The sequence below is a fragment of the Mobula birostris genome, chromosome 16 (assembly GCF_030028105.1).
Source record: "Mobula birostris isolate sMobBir1 chromosome 16, sMobBir1.hap1, whole genome shotgun sequence".
NCBI lineage: Eukaryota > Metazoa > Chordata > Chondrichthyes > Myliobatiformes > Myliobatidae > Mobula > Mobula birostris.
Genome location: NC_092385.1, coordinates 59,545,623 through 59,562,028, shown reverse-complemented (window position 1 = coordinate 59,562,028; position 16,406 = coordinate 59,545,623). Strand labels below are relative to the sequence as shown.

Below are 16,406 nucleotides of genomic sequence, written 5' to 3'. Positions count from 1 at the left end.
GTCCAATGTGGTGGGAAGGGTGGATTTATGCAGTTCATGATCAGCCGCTCAAAGCACTTCATTATTACTGAGCTCAGTACCATGGGACAGTAGTCATTGAGTCAGGATATAGTCGGCTTCTTGGGTACTGGGATGATGGTCGCGATGTTGAAGTCTGTGGGAACAGAGACCGGAGAGCTACCTTATCCTCCAAACTGAAGGCAACGTCTCATTCTTTCAGCAGTACCTGGACTTCTGCTGTCCGACATGGCGATGAGCTTAATGATATTGACATCCTCGATGTTCTTCACCATGTAACTGGTCACTTTTCCTGCATATTCATAAATATTGAAACGATAACTGTAGGTAGCTGCCTTCCTGAACATGTTCCAATTCATACATTCAAAACAGTCCTGTAATGCTGAGGTGACTCCTTCTGGCTAAAGTTCCTTGCAAACTTGTTTAGCATATTTTAGCAGTGGTCTGTATGCCAGGAAGAGCATAATAGATACGTGATCAGAGTATCCAAGGTGGGGGGCAGAGGAAATCTTGTTAGCCCCACTGATGTTGGTGTAAGCAAATCCGATGTGTTATATCCTCTGGTAGTAAAGTCAACAATTAATACAATTTAAAATGTCCCTTAAGTTTGCTGAAGATACAAAGCTGGGCGGCAGTGGATGTAATGTTGAACCTTTATAAAACACTGGTGAGGCCTCACTTGGAGTATTGTGAGCAGTTTTTGGCTCCTTAGAAAGGATGTGCTGAAACTGGAGAGGGTTCAATGGAGGTTCACGAAAATGATTCCAGGATTGAAATGCTTGTCATATGAAGAGTGTTTGATGGCTGTGAGCCTATATTCACTAGCATCCAGAAGAGTGAGGGTAACTTAATTGAATCCTATCAAATAGTGAAAAGCCTTGATAGAGTGGATATGGAGAGGATGTTTCCTATGGTGGGAGAGTCCAAGACCAGAGGACACAGCCTCAGAATAGAGGGGCATTGGTTTAGGACAGAGATGAGGAAGAATTTCTTTAGCCAAAGAGTGGTGAATCTGCGGAATTCTTTGCCTCAGGCAGCTGTGGAGGCCATGTCTTTATGTATATTTAAGGCAGAGGTTGATAGATTCTCAATTGGTCAGGGCATGAAGGGATAGGGGAGAAGGCTGGAGATTGAGGCTAAGAGGAACAATGAAACAGCCATAACGAAATGGCAGAGCAGATTCAATGGCCGAAATGGTTTAATTCTGCTCCTATATCTTATGGTCTTAAGTAGGTTATTGTAAGGAGGATGCAGAGAAGCTTTAGGGCATTAATATTGGTTTATTTTTGTCACATGTATTTTGTGCACCAATATACCGTTTGGTTTACATGCCATCTGTGCATAATTATTGCAGTAGTGAAAAGAAAGTAGAATGCAAAAATTAGTGTTGCAGTTACAGAGAAAGTGCAGTGCAGGTAGGGAAATATATATGGTTGAAACGAATTGCGCAAGAACATGGTAGTCAGCATATATTTTGTTAGAGAAAAAATAGAAAAGTGGAGTGTTTTTGTATGGTCAAGAGTTTGAAATACAAGTTCAAAGACGTCTGAGTGTCCATATGCATGAACCCCTGAAAGTTAATGTGCAGACACAACAAACAATTATGACAGTTGGAATTGTCTTCATTGCAACACGATTAAAATAAAAGATAAAGCACCACAGTACAATGAGAGACATACATGCAGTCTTGAGGGAAAATCACAAAGTTAGTGGAAGTTGCTGTTCACTGTTTTTCTCTACAGTTATTTTTTTCTAATTAAAATTCAATAATACATTCCACTGGTCCTTTCATCATTCAAAACAAAATATACAAAAGAACGGTAACAAGAATCTGGTGAACTGTAACATGGAACAGAACTTACTCCATCACTAACAAAATGTAGATCGGTTTTACAAATCCACACTGCCAATCAAACTCCCATTTACACTAAAGCTGGGGACAGGGGAGATTGAAAACTCCTTACAGACAGCCTAGAGATCAGGATTGAATGTGGTCCCTAGAGCTCTACTAGTTGTGTCATCATGCTGCTGTGTTATATTTGTTACTTTCTTTACTGAGTATGTCCATAGCATTTCCTATTTGTATTTTAAAGCCTTTGGCTTTGAGAAAACTAGCAAAATTATTGCAATATACAGAATTCATACAGGGCTGGAGAGAAGATGTAGTGTTGATGTTTCACCTGGCTGGTTACCAGAATAAGGGATAGGCCATAAGACATAGGAGAAGAGTTAGGCTTTTCAGCCCATCGAGTCTACTCCGCCATTCCATCATGTTCATGTTGTGTTCTTTATATTTATACGTACCGTGGGTTAACAATACAGAATCATATCCTGGAAGAATTAGAACTTTTATTTACAGCAACAAAACCAAACCACGTTTTTACCAAGCCATGTTCCAGATCATTCTGTCATTTCTGCGCATGCTCAGAACTCTCTCCAATCACGTTCTTACACGTGATATCACATCTTCCTTTCCGTAAAAAGAAAAACAATTAGCAACATTAACCATAACAAATGCATAATTTAATATGTCTCTATCAGTCTCTCTGGGGGTTTATGAACACGAGTAGACCTTCTAAGTGGTTCACACAGTTCCTGTGTTTCATTGTTATTTCCATGTTTTGTCTGGTCTGCATCAGTTAACTGAAACTCTGAAGTTGGCTCTTTCTTAAGGTCTTTGTGATTTCTTCTTAACGCTACTTCTTCTTCTGTTTGAACCATGTATGATCTGTGTTGTACTTCAAGTACTGTAGCTTTCTTAATTCCTTCACTTCCATTTACTTTACTTTATACTTTATTGTTGCCAAACAATTGATACTACAACGTACAATCATCACAGCAATATTTGATTCTGCGCTTCCCGCTCCCTGGATTACAAATATTAAATATTAAAAATAGTAAAAATTAAAATTTTTAATTATAAATCATAAATAGAAAATACAAAAATGGAAAGTAAGGTACTGCAAAAAAACCAAGAGGCAAGTCCGGATATTTGGAGGGTACGGCCCAGATCCGGGTCAGGATCCATTCAGCAGTCTTATCACAGTTGGAAAGAAGCTGTTCCCAAATCTGACCGTATGAGTCTTCAAACTCCTGAGCCTTCTCCCAGAGGGAAGAGGAACGAAAGGTGTGTTGGCTGGGTGGGTCGTATCCTTGATTATCCTGGCCGCACTGCTCTGACAACATGCGGTGTAAAGTGAGTCCAAGGACGGAAGATTGGTTTGTGTGATGTGCTGCGCCGTGTTCACGATCTTCTGCAGCTTCTTTTGGTCTTGGACAGGACAACTTCCATACCAGGTTGTGATGCACCCTAGAAGAATGCTTTCTACGGTGCATCTGTAAAAATTAGTGAGGGTTTTAGGGGACAGGCCAAATTTCTTTAGTTTTCTCAGGAAGTAAAGGTGCTGGTGGGCCTTCTTGGCAGTGAGCTCTGCTTGGTTGAACCACGTCAGGTCATTTGTGATATTGACCCCGAGGAACTTAAAGCTTTTGACCTGTTCCACTTGCACACCACCAATATAAATTGGGTCATGTGGTCCGCTACTCCTTCTGAAGTCAACAACCAATTCCTTTGTCTTGCTGACATTGAGGAATAGGTTATTGTCTTCGCACCATGCCACCAGGTTCTTAATTTTCTCTCTGTACTCAAACACATCATTACCCGAGATACGGCGTACAATTGTTGTGTCATCAGCAAACTTATATATTGAGTTTGATGGAAACTTGGCTACCCAATCATGGGTGTACAGTGAGTACAGCAGGGGGCTAAGTACACAGCCTTGTGGGGCACCGGTGCTCAGAGTGATTGTAGAGGAGAGCTTATCCCTTATTTTTACAGCCTGGGTCCTGTCTGTGAGGACATTGAAGATCCAGCTGCAGATCTGAGTGCTGAGGCCCAGGTTCTGAAGCTTAGGAATCAGTTTATTTGGAATGATAGTATTAAAGGCAGAGCTGTAGTCAATGAAAAGGAGCCTTACGTATGTGTCTTTATCCTCCAGGTGTTCGAAGTAGGAATGTAGGGCCAGAGAGATGGCGTCTGCCATTGACCTGTAATGAAATACAGATCTTCTTTTCTTCATCTAATACATTCATTAATTGTGTAATCTCTTTTTTATGCTGAGACTTCATCATTTCAATAAAACTTCTCAATTCCTTCACTTGTGCTTTCACTTCTTAGTTGGATCCTGATTCTTGTCACTCTTTGGCTTCAGATCAGTATTGTACTGTACTGGCAAGTTTGGCCTCTATCCTCCTGCAGAGTTGAGATTGTGATGGAATGCATGGCCCATTGATGCATGTGTCTTACTTCCAGTGGACAAAATTACAACTTCTGGTTTTGGTGGCAATGCTTTGTCAGATGCTGGTAACAAAGGGATGGGTCTGGGAGCTTCTTTATGACTCCTAGCGGTTCCATTCTGTCACTATATTCTGACTTTGTGTCACTGCCCAGGATTAATTCTCTTTTCACTAAATTCAGTCTCTCACAGGCAGATAAACACAGTATTGACTGTGCATTCTTTGGCACAACCACAAATGAAAGCATGTGCACAATATTTTTGTGTTATACTTTTGCCACACATGTTCCTTTAACTGGAATGTCTGCACTTGAATACCCAGTCACTTTTATATTTGTCTTATGTAACTTTGGTCTTGGCTTTAATGCACTAAACTCATATTCTGCAAGAACATTTACTTGTGCTCCAGCATCAAGTTTAAACAGAATATTGTTTTGGTTCTCTTGCAATAGAATAGTCCAGTCATTCTTACTTTGTTTGTTTTCACAAAGCACATCTATATAAAACTCCTCAAGTTCATTTTCAAGCACTGCAATTACTTGTTTTATTTTCTTTCTACTTCTGCAACAGCGTGAAAAATGATTACTCTTACCACAGTCCTTGCACATTTTCTGATACGCTGGACACTGTTTTGGTCAGTGCTGCTGCCCACAGCAATGACATAACTTTTTTCTCTCAGATGTCTTGCTCTCTGTTGGTTTTGTTGTTGCTTTATTATTATTTCTAATATGTTCGCGCTTTTTCACAGCGTCTATGTGGCAGCTCTCAGTGAAAAGTTCTTTAGCCTGTGACGTCACTGTTCCCGAAGCTTTGGAAAGCATCAAAGCTTTTTCCAAATCTAAATCTTGTTCTCATAACAGTCTTTCTCTCAGACCATTATCCCGAATGCCACAAACAATTCTGTCTTTAATGAGAGAGTCTGTCAATTCTGCAAACTCACGTTTTGCTCCGGTGTCTCAATTCAGTAACATATTGATCAATTGTTTCAGCAGCTCTCTGCATACATTTGAAAAATTTATACCGCTCATACATTACATTATGCTTCGGTATACAAAATGCTTCAAATTTCTCCATTATCGATTTCAAATTTAAATGATCTCCATGTTCAAAAACAAAGTGATTATATACCTCAATTGCCACTTCACCTATTACATGGAGTAGAAGCGCAGCTTTCGTTTTTCTGGATTTCTATCAGCTTCGATCGCCGATAAATATATTTCAAAACGCTACTTGAATTTTCTCCAGTTCTCGGCTACGCTCCCAGTCAGCTGAAGTGTCAGTGGAGGTTGCAGCCCTTCCATTTGTAAAACTGTTAGCGAACACCAAAACAGTTCAAACTCTTTTTTTTAATCTTCGATTATCTTCACTTCTGTGTTAGCGAACGTATTATTCTTCCAGACCGACTTCTGACACCATGTTGTGTTCTTTATATTTATACGTACCGTGGGTTAACAATAAAGAATCATATTCTGGAAGAATTAGAACTTTTATTTACAGCAACAAAACCAAACCATGTTCCAGATCATTCTATCATTTCTACGCATGCTCAGAACTCTCTTCGATCTTCAATCACGTTCTTACACGTCATATCACCACAGCTGATCCTGGATCCCACTCAACCCCATACACCTACCTATCGCCATATCCCCTGATGCCCTGATCAATCAGGAAATGATCAACTTCCACCTTAAATATACCCATGGACTTGGCCTCCACAGCAGTCTGTGGCAGAGCATTCCACAGATTTACTACTCGCTGGCTAAAAAAAGTCCTATTTACCTCAGTTCTAAAGGGTCATCCCTCAATTTTGAGGCTGTGGAGACCCCCACTATAGGAAACATCCTCTCCACATCCACCTTATCTAGTCCTTTCAAATTTTGGTAGGTTTCAATGAGATCCCCCCTGCATTCCAAATTCCAATGAGTACAAGCCCAGTGCTGCCAAATGCTCCTCATATGTTAACCCCTTCATTCCCAGGATCATCCTTGTGAACCTCTTCTGGACTACAGGTTTCCTCCACCATCCGAAGGTACAGCGTTCCTGTGAAATGGTTTGTAAGCCGAAATGTCATAAAGCGAAGAAGCAATTACCATTTATTTATATGGGAAAAATTTGTGAGCGTTCGCAGACCCAAAAATAACCTACCAGATCATGCCAAATAACACACAAAACCTAAAATAACAGTAACATATAGTAAAAGCAGGAATGATATGATAAATACACAGCCTATATAAAGTAGAAATACTTTTCCACAATCATTACTGAACTGTTCGTCGAAGCGAAAATCCCATGCAAGCGCTGTTAGCAAAAACATGGCGCAAGCGCTCTCCAGTAACCCTTAAGCTATGAAGCTGCCAAATCATACCAAATAACATGTAAAAATATACAGCCGATATAAAGTAGAAGTATTGTATGTACAGTGTAGTATCACGGGAATCGGGACAGCGCCGAGCACACTGATGATGGTGCGTTAGACTGAGTCGTTGCAGGTTGGGTGGTGCAGTGGCCCCCACCCTCCAGGCTGCCGAGCCATACATTGCTGCGAAGCATGCAGGGGTCCAACGGTAGCTGGGAGGCACACAGCACATCTTTAAGAAAAAAGCTGAAATAAACATGCTAATTAGTTACATGTCAGGCGGCACCTAATTAATTAGCATGTTTATTTCGGCTTTTTTCTTAAAGATGTACTGTGTGCCTCCCAGCTACTGCTGTATTCTCCGCGAATCAGTACAGTATCTGTCCGTGGCCTGGGGATTGGGGTGGTGGGACACTGGGGTGTCATCTCATCGTCTGTTTCCATTAGAGCTGGTGGCTCATCTTCTCCTATGACTGCCTGCCTCGATGTCGAAGGTCGAGATTCGTCGTGTGCTGTGGCTGATGCGGAAGGCTTGCTTGACTGCTGAGCCTCGCACATTTTTCCATCATACAGTTCTTTATAAGGACTCAAACCATCCTGCAAATATCTCCTAAACCTATGTACCCTTTCAAAATTAAAACCGTACTTTATCATTGCAGCGAAAATCTCTCGCAGTCACTTTCGGTCCATTCGCTACTGCATTCGGTTTCGATTGTTATCCTTTCCTCTTCCAATTGCATCAGCTCTTCATCTGTCAGTTCTTGGTGATGGGATGCCAAAACCTCTTCAACATCATGTTCGTCAGCTTCCACAAGCCAAACTCACTTAGTCCCTTACTTCATTCACCACAATCAAAACGCTTAATTATGTCTAGTTTTATGCTAAGTGTAACACCTTTACGAGCTCTTTTAGACTTTTCCAACACCTTAGAACTCATCTTGCAAACAGGCACGTGTTTAAGCAATGCCAGCGAGAATGCAGTTCCGAATCCGGGGAGAGCGGCTGCTCGGGGCGCGCAGCGTGCTGCCTTTTATCGCGTGCTGATTTTCCCCGCGTGCTGCTTTTTTTTCGTAACAGTGAAAACACCTTCTGAAAGTGAAAACAGGGTACTAATGTAGGTCTTTCGTAACAGTGTGGTTTCGTAAAGCGAACGTTCGAAAAGCAGGGGACACCTGTATCTCCAATGAAAGATCAACGATGATCATATTGAATAGTAGAGCAGGTATCAGTGGCAAACTCCGGTTTAAGTTGTTATGTTCTTACAGCTTCAACATTGAAATGATACCAGATGAATGTAGCCTTTGTCAGAATCAGCATCAGGTATAATATCACTGGCATATGTCATGAAATTTGGTATTTTTTGTGCCAACAGTAGATTGCATTACATAGTAGAACTATAAATTATAATAAGTATATATAAAAATGGAAACAAATTAAGTAGTGTAAAAAGAGAGGTGAAAATGCTGATTTATTATTCATGGGTTCATTGTCTATTCTGAAATCTGATGGGGCAGGGAAGAAGCTTTACTTGAAATTTTGAGTGTGTGACTTAGGGCTCCTGTACCTCTTCCTTGATGGTAGCAATGAGAAGAGGGCATGTCCTGGATGTTGGGGGGGGGGGGGTGGTCCTTAATGATGCATTTTTGAGGTATTGCCTTCTGAAGGTGTCCTGGATGCTAGTTATGTTGCTAGTGCCCTTCATGGAGCTAGCTGAGTTTACAACTTTCTGCAGCTTTTTCCAATCCTATGCAGTGGCCCCTCCATACCAGATGGTGATGCAACCAGTTAGAACGCTTACCATGGTACATCTGTAGAGATTTGAGAGTGTCCTTGGTAATATACCAACTCTCCTTTAACTCAATTAATACGAATTTAGAGGTAAAGGTTTTGTGCTACAGATACAAATGTGGATTATATTTGCTTGACTAGTTTAGTTGGTGACTGTAAATTGACCCAAATGTGTAGATTATTGGTAGAATTGTATTTTGCAGTGGTTAGTAGAATAACTGAAAGAATAAAATGGGTTAGGGTAAGATTAGTGTAAACAGCTGCTTGATAGTGGATTTGAGCCATGGTCTGAAGGACTTGTTTCCATTTTTTTACCTCTCTTTGACTCTTTTTATAAATGACCTGGATGAAAAAGTAGAAGGGTAGGTTAGCAAGTTTCTTGATGACACAAAAGTTGGGGGTGTTGTGGATTGTCTGTTGGGGTTGTCAGAGGTTACAGCGAGACATCGATAGGACGCAGAACTGGGCTGAGAAGTGGCAGATGGAATTTAACCTAGGTAAATGTGAAGTGCTTCATTTTGGTAGGTCAAATTTGAAGACAGAAAATAGTATTAATGGTAAACCACTTGGCTGTGTAGAGTATCAGAGAGATTTTGGGGTCCATATCCATAGGACACTAAGCTGCTGCGCAAGTTGATGTTGTTAAGAAGGCATATAGTCTGTTGACATTCATCAACATGGGACTGAGTTCAAGAGCTGTGAGGTAATGTTACAGCTCTATAAGACCTTGGTCAGACCCCACTTAGAGTACCATGCCTCACTACAGGAGGGATATGAATACAATAGAAAGAGCGCAGAAGGGATTTACAAGGATGGTGCCTGGATTGGAGAAGCATGCCTTATAAGAATAGGTTGAGGGAACTTGGCCTTTTCTCCTTGGAGCGACAGAGGATGAGAAGTGACCTGATAGAGGTTTTATAAGGCAAAGAGAGGCATTGATTGTGTGGATAACCAGAGACTTTTTCCCAGGGCTGTAATGGCTAACACAAGGGGTCATAGTTTAAGGTGCTTGGAAGTAGGTACAGAGGGGATGCCAGATGCAAGTTTTTCCACACAGAGAGTGGTAGGTGTGTGGAATGCACTGCCGGCAACGGTGGTGGAGGCGGATACAATAGGGTATTTTAAGAGACTCTTAGATGGGTACTTGGGGCTTAGAAAAATAGAGGGCTTTGTGGTAGGGTAATTCTAGGCAATTTGTGGGCCGAAGGGCCTGGAATGTGCTGTAGATTTCTATGTCCTACGACTGTATGATCTCTAGGATTACTGATAAATATTGCAGCTGACAATTTATAGTAACAGAATGAGTATATATTTTCATTGTTTATTTTTGAGATACAGTGCGGAGTAGGCCCTTCTGGCTCTTCGAGCTGCACCGCCCAGCACACCAGATTTGACCCTAGCCTAATCACAGGACAATTTACAATGACCAATTAATCTACCAAACGGTACGTCTTTGGAATGTGGGAGGAAACTGGGGAACCGGAGGAAACCCACACATTCACAGGGAGAACATACAAACCAATCCATGTAGCAAATGGTGAAACCCTCAGACTGGAGCACCTATCCAAAGAGCTGGGAGTGCATCATGTCTCTTTGAAACAAAATACAATCTGAAGTCTTCTATCTTGTTTTCCAATTAGTGCTCATTAGCCACAAGGATGCTGCTGAACTGAAGGGGTTTGTTATTGTCACATGTACTAAGGCGTAATGAAATGCTTGTCTTGCCTACTGTTCATACAGATCAATTAATTATAGTGCAGGATACAGGATTAAGTGCAGGTAGACAATAAATAAGGTGCATCTGAATCCAGAGTCTTCCGGAGAGTGAATTTGCAGAAACCATCTAACTGGGATGGTGTCCCTCCCCATCTCCTTAGATCCTGTGCCAATCTGCTGGTGAGGGTATTTACATATGTTTTAACCTCTCCCTGCTTCAATCTGAGGTTTGTGCCTGCTTTAAGAAAACAATATGATTCTGGTGCCAAAGAAAAACAAGGCTTTAATGACTATTGCTAGTGGCTCTGACATGCTCCATCCATCGTGAAGCATCCATCAACCCTTCAGTTTTACCTGAAACTTCCCCAGTAGCTTTTTTGGCACAGCAGAGGCCTCTGTGCTGTACTCACTTTTTGGGTGGCCTGTTCTGTCAAGTCTGTGGGATGTGTCTTGTGATAATAAGATTGTTAATGTGGTTAAGCTGCTTTTGAAAGATTGTTTATCGCTGCAGATTTCAGTTTTAAAAGTTAAGTACAAGAATATTTTAGTGTTCCGTTGGGAGCTGGCTGCAAAATATCATCTTTCTCTGACAATATTAGGAGATTAAGACAGCCAGGACCTGAGCTAGAATTTAGAAGAATGAAAAGTGATCTCATTAAAATAGAAAATATTCTTCCAAAGCTTAACTGGTTGAGATGTAAATTTGGTGTTTTCCCTGGTGGTGTTGCCTAGAACCAGGCATCACTGTTTCTAAATAATGAGTTGGCCTAATATGATAGAGGTGAACAAAAATCTCTTCACCAAAAGTGTGAAGTTTTTTTATGGGGATTGTAGACACTGAGTATATTCGGAACAGGAATGAATAGAAAAGAATCAAAGAATATAGGGTTAGTGCAGGAAAGTGATTGAGTTAAGAGATCAGCATTAATCATTTTGAATGGTGGAGGAGGGGTGAGAGGCTGTGAATTAATCCAGCTTCTACTGCCAATGTTCTTTTAATACTCCACTGCAGAAAATCACAATTATTGGTATCTCTCAGTTAATATAAGTCTCACACGCCTGGTAATAACTCCTGCTAAAAATGATACTTGAGTGAATATTTCCTGCAAGCAAATTTCCCAAAGACAACCATATTGTAGTATTGTCAGAAAAAATCTTCAATGTATTTTCTTTCTTTCTGCAGTGAGAGGTTTATGGTGAGGCTGAACAAGAATGGAATGCCGAGAAACCCAGAGAAGATAGAGCGGCTGTGTGCACTGTTTACGGTAATGTGATGGGCTCAATGCTTTATTTTCAAAAAAAATTTAATGCTTTGGATTTTAAATTAAACGTAATATTGGTTCTTGTGTCCAAACTGATTGTCTTATAGAGGTTTTGTTTAACCATACATCAAACTCTTCGGAAGGCTTGCAACGTCATGTTTTGGTTCATGTTCAGGGTTTAGTACTAACATAGAAACATGGAAAATAGGTGCAGGAGTAGGCCATTCGGCCCTTCGAGCCTGCACCGCCATCCAACTCAGAACCCTGTACCAGCCTTCCCTCCATACCCCCTGATCCCTTTAGCCACAAGGACCATATCTAACTCCCCCTTAAATATAGCCAATGAACTGGCCTCAACTGTTTCCTGTGGCAGAGAATTCCACAGATTCACCACTCTCTGTGTGAAGAACAGATTCACCACTCTGTTTTCTCATCTCGGTCCTAAAAGGCTTCCCCTTTATCCTCAAACTATGACCCCTCATTCTGGACTTCCCCAACATCGGGAACAATCTCCCTGCATCTAGCCTGTCCAATCCCTTTAGGATTTTATACGTTTCAATAAGATCCCCTCTCAATCTTCTAAATTCCAACGAGTATAAGCCTAGTTCATCCAGTCTTTCATCATATGAAAGTCCTGCCATCCCAGGAATCAATCTGGTGAACCTTCTTTATACTCCCTCTATGGCAAGGGTGTCTTTCCTCAGATTAGGGGACCAAAACTGCGCACAATACTCCAGGTGTGGTCTCACCAAGGCCTTGTACAACTGCAGTAGTACCTCCCTGCTCCTGTACTCGAATCCTCTTGCTATGAATGCCAGCATACCATTCGCCTTTTTCACTGCCTGCTGTACCTACATACCCACTTTCAATGACTGGTGTATAATGACACCCAGGTCTCGTTGCACCTCCCCTTTTCCTAATCGGCCACCATTCAGATAATAATCTGTTTTCCTGTTTTTGCCACCAAAGTGGATAATCTCACATTTATCCACATTAAATTGCACCTGCCATGAATTTGCCCACTCACCTAACCTATCCAAGTCACCCTGAATCCTCTTAGCATCCTCCTCACAGCTAACACTGCCGCCCAGCTTCGTGTCATCCGCAAACTTGAAGATGCTGCATTTAATTCCCTTATCCAAGTCATTAATATATATTGTAAACAACTGGGGTCCCAGCACTGAGCCTTGCGGTACCCCACTAGTCACTGCCTGCCATTCTGAAAAGGTCCCGTTTATTCCCACTCTTTGCTTCCTGTCTGCCAACCAATTCTCTATCCACATCAGTACCTTACCCCCAATACCGTGTGCTTTAAGTTTGCACACTAATCTCCTGTGTGGGACCTTGTCAAAAGCCTTTTGAAAATCCAAATATACAACATCCACTGGTTCTCCCCTATCCACTCTACTAGTTACATCCTCAAAAAATTCTATGAAATTCGTCAGACATGATTTTCCACCCTCCAATCCTCAGGAACTAGTCCAGAATCTAAAGAGTTTTGAAAAATTATCACTAATGCATCCACTATTTCTTGGGCTACTTCCTTAAGCACTCTGGGATGCAGACCATCTGGCCCTGGGGATTTATCTGCCTTTAATCCCTTCAATTTACCTAACACCACTTCCCTACTAACATGCATTTCCCTCAGTTCCTCCACCTCACTGGACCCTCTGTCCCCTACTATTTCTGGAAGATTATTTATGTCCTCCTTAGTGAAGACAGAACCAAAGTAATTATTCAATTGGTCTGCCATGTCCTTGCTCCCCATAATCAATTCACCTGTTTCTGTCTGTAGGGGACCTACATTTGTCTTAACCAATCTTTTTCTTTTCACATCTATAAAAGCTTTTACAGTCAGTTTTTATGTTCCCTGCCAGTTTTCTCTCAATCTTTTTTCCCTTTCCTAATTAAGCCCTTTGTCCTCCTCTGCTGAACTCTGAATTTCTCCCAGTTTTTCTGGCTAATTTGTATACTTCTTTGGAATTGATACTATCCCTAATTTCCCTTGTCAACCACAGGTGCACTACCTTCCTTGATTTATTCTTTTGCCAAACTGGGATGAACAATTGTTGTAGTTCATCCATGCGATCTTTAAATGCTTGCCATTGCATATCCACCGTCAACCCTTTAAGTGTCATTTGCCAGTCTACCTTAGCTAATTCACATCTCATACCTTCAAAGTTACCCCTCTTTAAGTTCAGAACCTTTGTTTCTGAATTAACTATGTCACTCTCCATCTTAATGAAGAATTCCACCATATTATGGTCACTCTTACCCAAGGGGCCTCTCACGACAAGATTGCTAATTAACCCTTCCTCATTGCTCAATACCCAGTCTAGAATAGCCTGCTCTCTAGTTGGTTCCTCGACATGTTGGTTCAAAAAACCATCCCGCATATATTCCAAGAAATCCTCTTCCTCAGCATCCTTACCAATTTGGTTCACCCAATCTATATGTAGATTGAAGTCACCCATTATAACTGCTGTTCCTTTAGTGCACACATTTCTAACTTCCTGTTTAATACCATCCCCAACCTCACTACTACTGTTAGGTGGCCTGTACACAACTCCCACCAGCGTTTTCTGCCCCTTAGTGTTATGCAGCTCTACCCATATCGATTCCACATCCTCCCGGCTAATGTCCTTCCTTTCTATTGTGTTAATCTCCTGTCTAACCAGCAATGCCACCCCACCTCCTTTTCTTTCATGTCTATCCCTCCTGAATATTGAATATCCCTGAATGTTGAGCTCCCATCCCTGGTCACCCTGGAGCCATGTCTCTGTGATCCCAACTATATTATATTCATTAATAACAACCTGCACTTTTAATTCATCCACCTTGTTACGAATGCTCCTTGCATTGACACACAAAGCCTTCAGGCTCGCTTTTACAACTCTCTTAGCCCTTATACAATTATGTTGAAAAGTGGCCCTTTTTGATGCTTGCCCTGGATTTGTCGGCCTGCCACTTTTACTTTTCACCTTACTACTTTTTGCTTCTACCCTCATTTTGCACCCCTCTGTCTCTCTGCACTGGTTCCCATCCCCCTGTTGTGAACTAACCTCCTCTCTCCTAGTCTTTAATTTGATTCCCACCCCCCAACCATTCTAGTTTAAAGTCACCTCAGTAGCCCTAACATAAGAAAATCGATAAATTGGTTTAATAGTGCCACATGTACTAAGGTACAGTGAAAAACTTGCATTCCATTTGTACAAATCGATTGAGGTAGTACAAAGCAAAACAATAACAGAATGCAGAATGAAGCATTAGAGTTACAGAGAAAGTACAGTAAGGCAGACATTCAGGTGCGTGGTCAAAAGGAAGAAGATTGTGAGGTCAAGATCCATCTCATCATACTAGGGAACCGTTCAGTAGACTTTTAACAGTGGGATTGAAGCTGTTTTTGACCCTGGTGGTTAAGTGCTTTCAGGCTTTTGAATCTTCTGCCAGATGGGAGTGCAAAGAAGGTGGGGTGTCCAGGGTGGATAGGGTCTTTGATTATGCTGGCTGCTTTATTGAGAAATATAGAGGGAGGCTGGTTTCCATGATGTGCTGAGCTGTGTCCACAATTCTACAGTTTCTTGCAGTCATGTGTCACACCGAGCTGTGATGCATCCAGATAAGATGGTTTCTTTGGTGCACAAATAAAAAAATTGACGGAGTCAAAGGGGAAATGCCAAATCATAAACACATGAAACTCTCCCTGTCCCTCCAGATCAGACAGCATCTATGGAAATTAATAAGCAGTCGACATTACATGCCGAGAACCTTCTTCAGTCCTGAGGTAGGGTCTCAGCTGCAACGTGGACTTTTTATTCATTTCCTTAGATGCTCCCTGACTTGCCGATTTCCTCCAGCATTGTGTGTGTATTGCTTGGAAAATGCCAAATTATATTTTAGTCTTCTGAATAAGCCGAGGCATTGATGACTTTTCTTGGCCATGTTGTCTACATGGTTGGACTAAGACAGGTGGTGTTCACTGCAAGGAACTTGAAGCTCTCAACCTTCTTGACCCAAGAACTGTTGATGTAAACAAGATCAAGTGCACCCCACCTTCCTTCCTGAAGTCTTTTCTTGACATTGAGGTCAAAGATGTTATCTAAAGTAGGTTGCTTTACTGTCCAGATGTTCCAGAGGTGAGTGGAGGCCTAGGGAGATGGCATTTGCCATGGACCTGTGTTGGTGGTAAGTGAATTGCAGTGGGTAGAAATTGTCTGGAGGCCATGACTAGCCTCTCAAAGCACTTCTAGAAAAGTCTACATAGAAATTTCAGCATACCTAGGGGTAGGGGCCAAAGGTACGATGTGTCAGAGTTGGTAGGTAGGATGTGTCTGAGTTGATAGATAGCATCAGGAGTTAGATGGGTGGACTAGAAAGAAGAGTTGGAGGAGTGTCGGTAGTCGACATCGTAGTGAGACAGTTCCCAAAGATCAAAAGGAACAGGCGTGCCAATCCTTTGCTGCATTGCTAAATCATATTTGGTACAGGAGTGACCAATGATGATTACTGTTACATAGTTTTGTCTCAATCTCCAGCAGTGCTTCAGAAGGTGGGTGTGCAGAGAATGACCATGTACCATTCATGGGGAAATAGCTTCAGTCACAGAAAGGTCACTGAAGTGCCTGTTGAATTTCATGTGTGACACAAAATGATCATGGAATAGTTGTTACTGTATTTTCTTGCACAATTGACACTTAATCACAGAATGCTGGAAAAAATATCATTTACGTGATTGAAATGTTGGGCAATATTTCTCCCTTACCAGCTCCATCTCTTCTCTTTACATTAAATAAGTTAAGATAAAATAATTAAGAAAAGATAATTAAAAATAAATATGTGGGGTGCACATTACTGCACAAATCAGTCCTCAATGAAGAAAATTCCATTTTCTGACTGATCTTGCACGTAATAATTATGTTTATGATTAGGTTTGTTCTTGTAAGTAATACAATATATTTTAAATGACAGCAA

At 41.4% G+C, this 16,406-nt stretch overlaps 1 protein-coding gene across 1 annotated transcript in view; it reads left to right on the top strand.

Moving 5' to 3' along the window:
- The window catches only part of dock3 (dedicator of cytokinesis 3), a 946,041-nt gene that overhangs the window by 485,748 nt on the left and 443,887 nt on the right, over positions 1–16,406 (top strand). Inside the window, exon 10 of the mRNA XM_072280136.1 lies at positions 11,357–11,438. Within this exon, the coding sequence (XP_072136237.1) occupies positions 11,357–11,438 (82 nt within the window). The remainder of the gene's footprint in view (positions 1–11,356; positions 11,439–16,406) is intronic.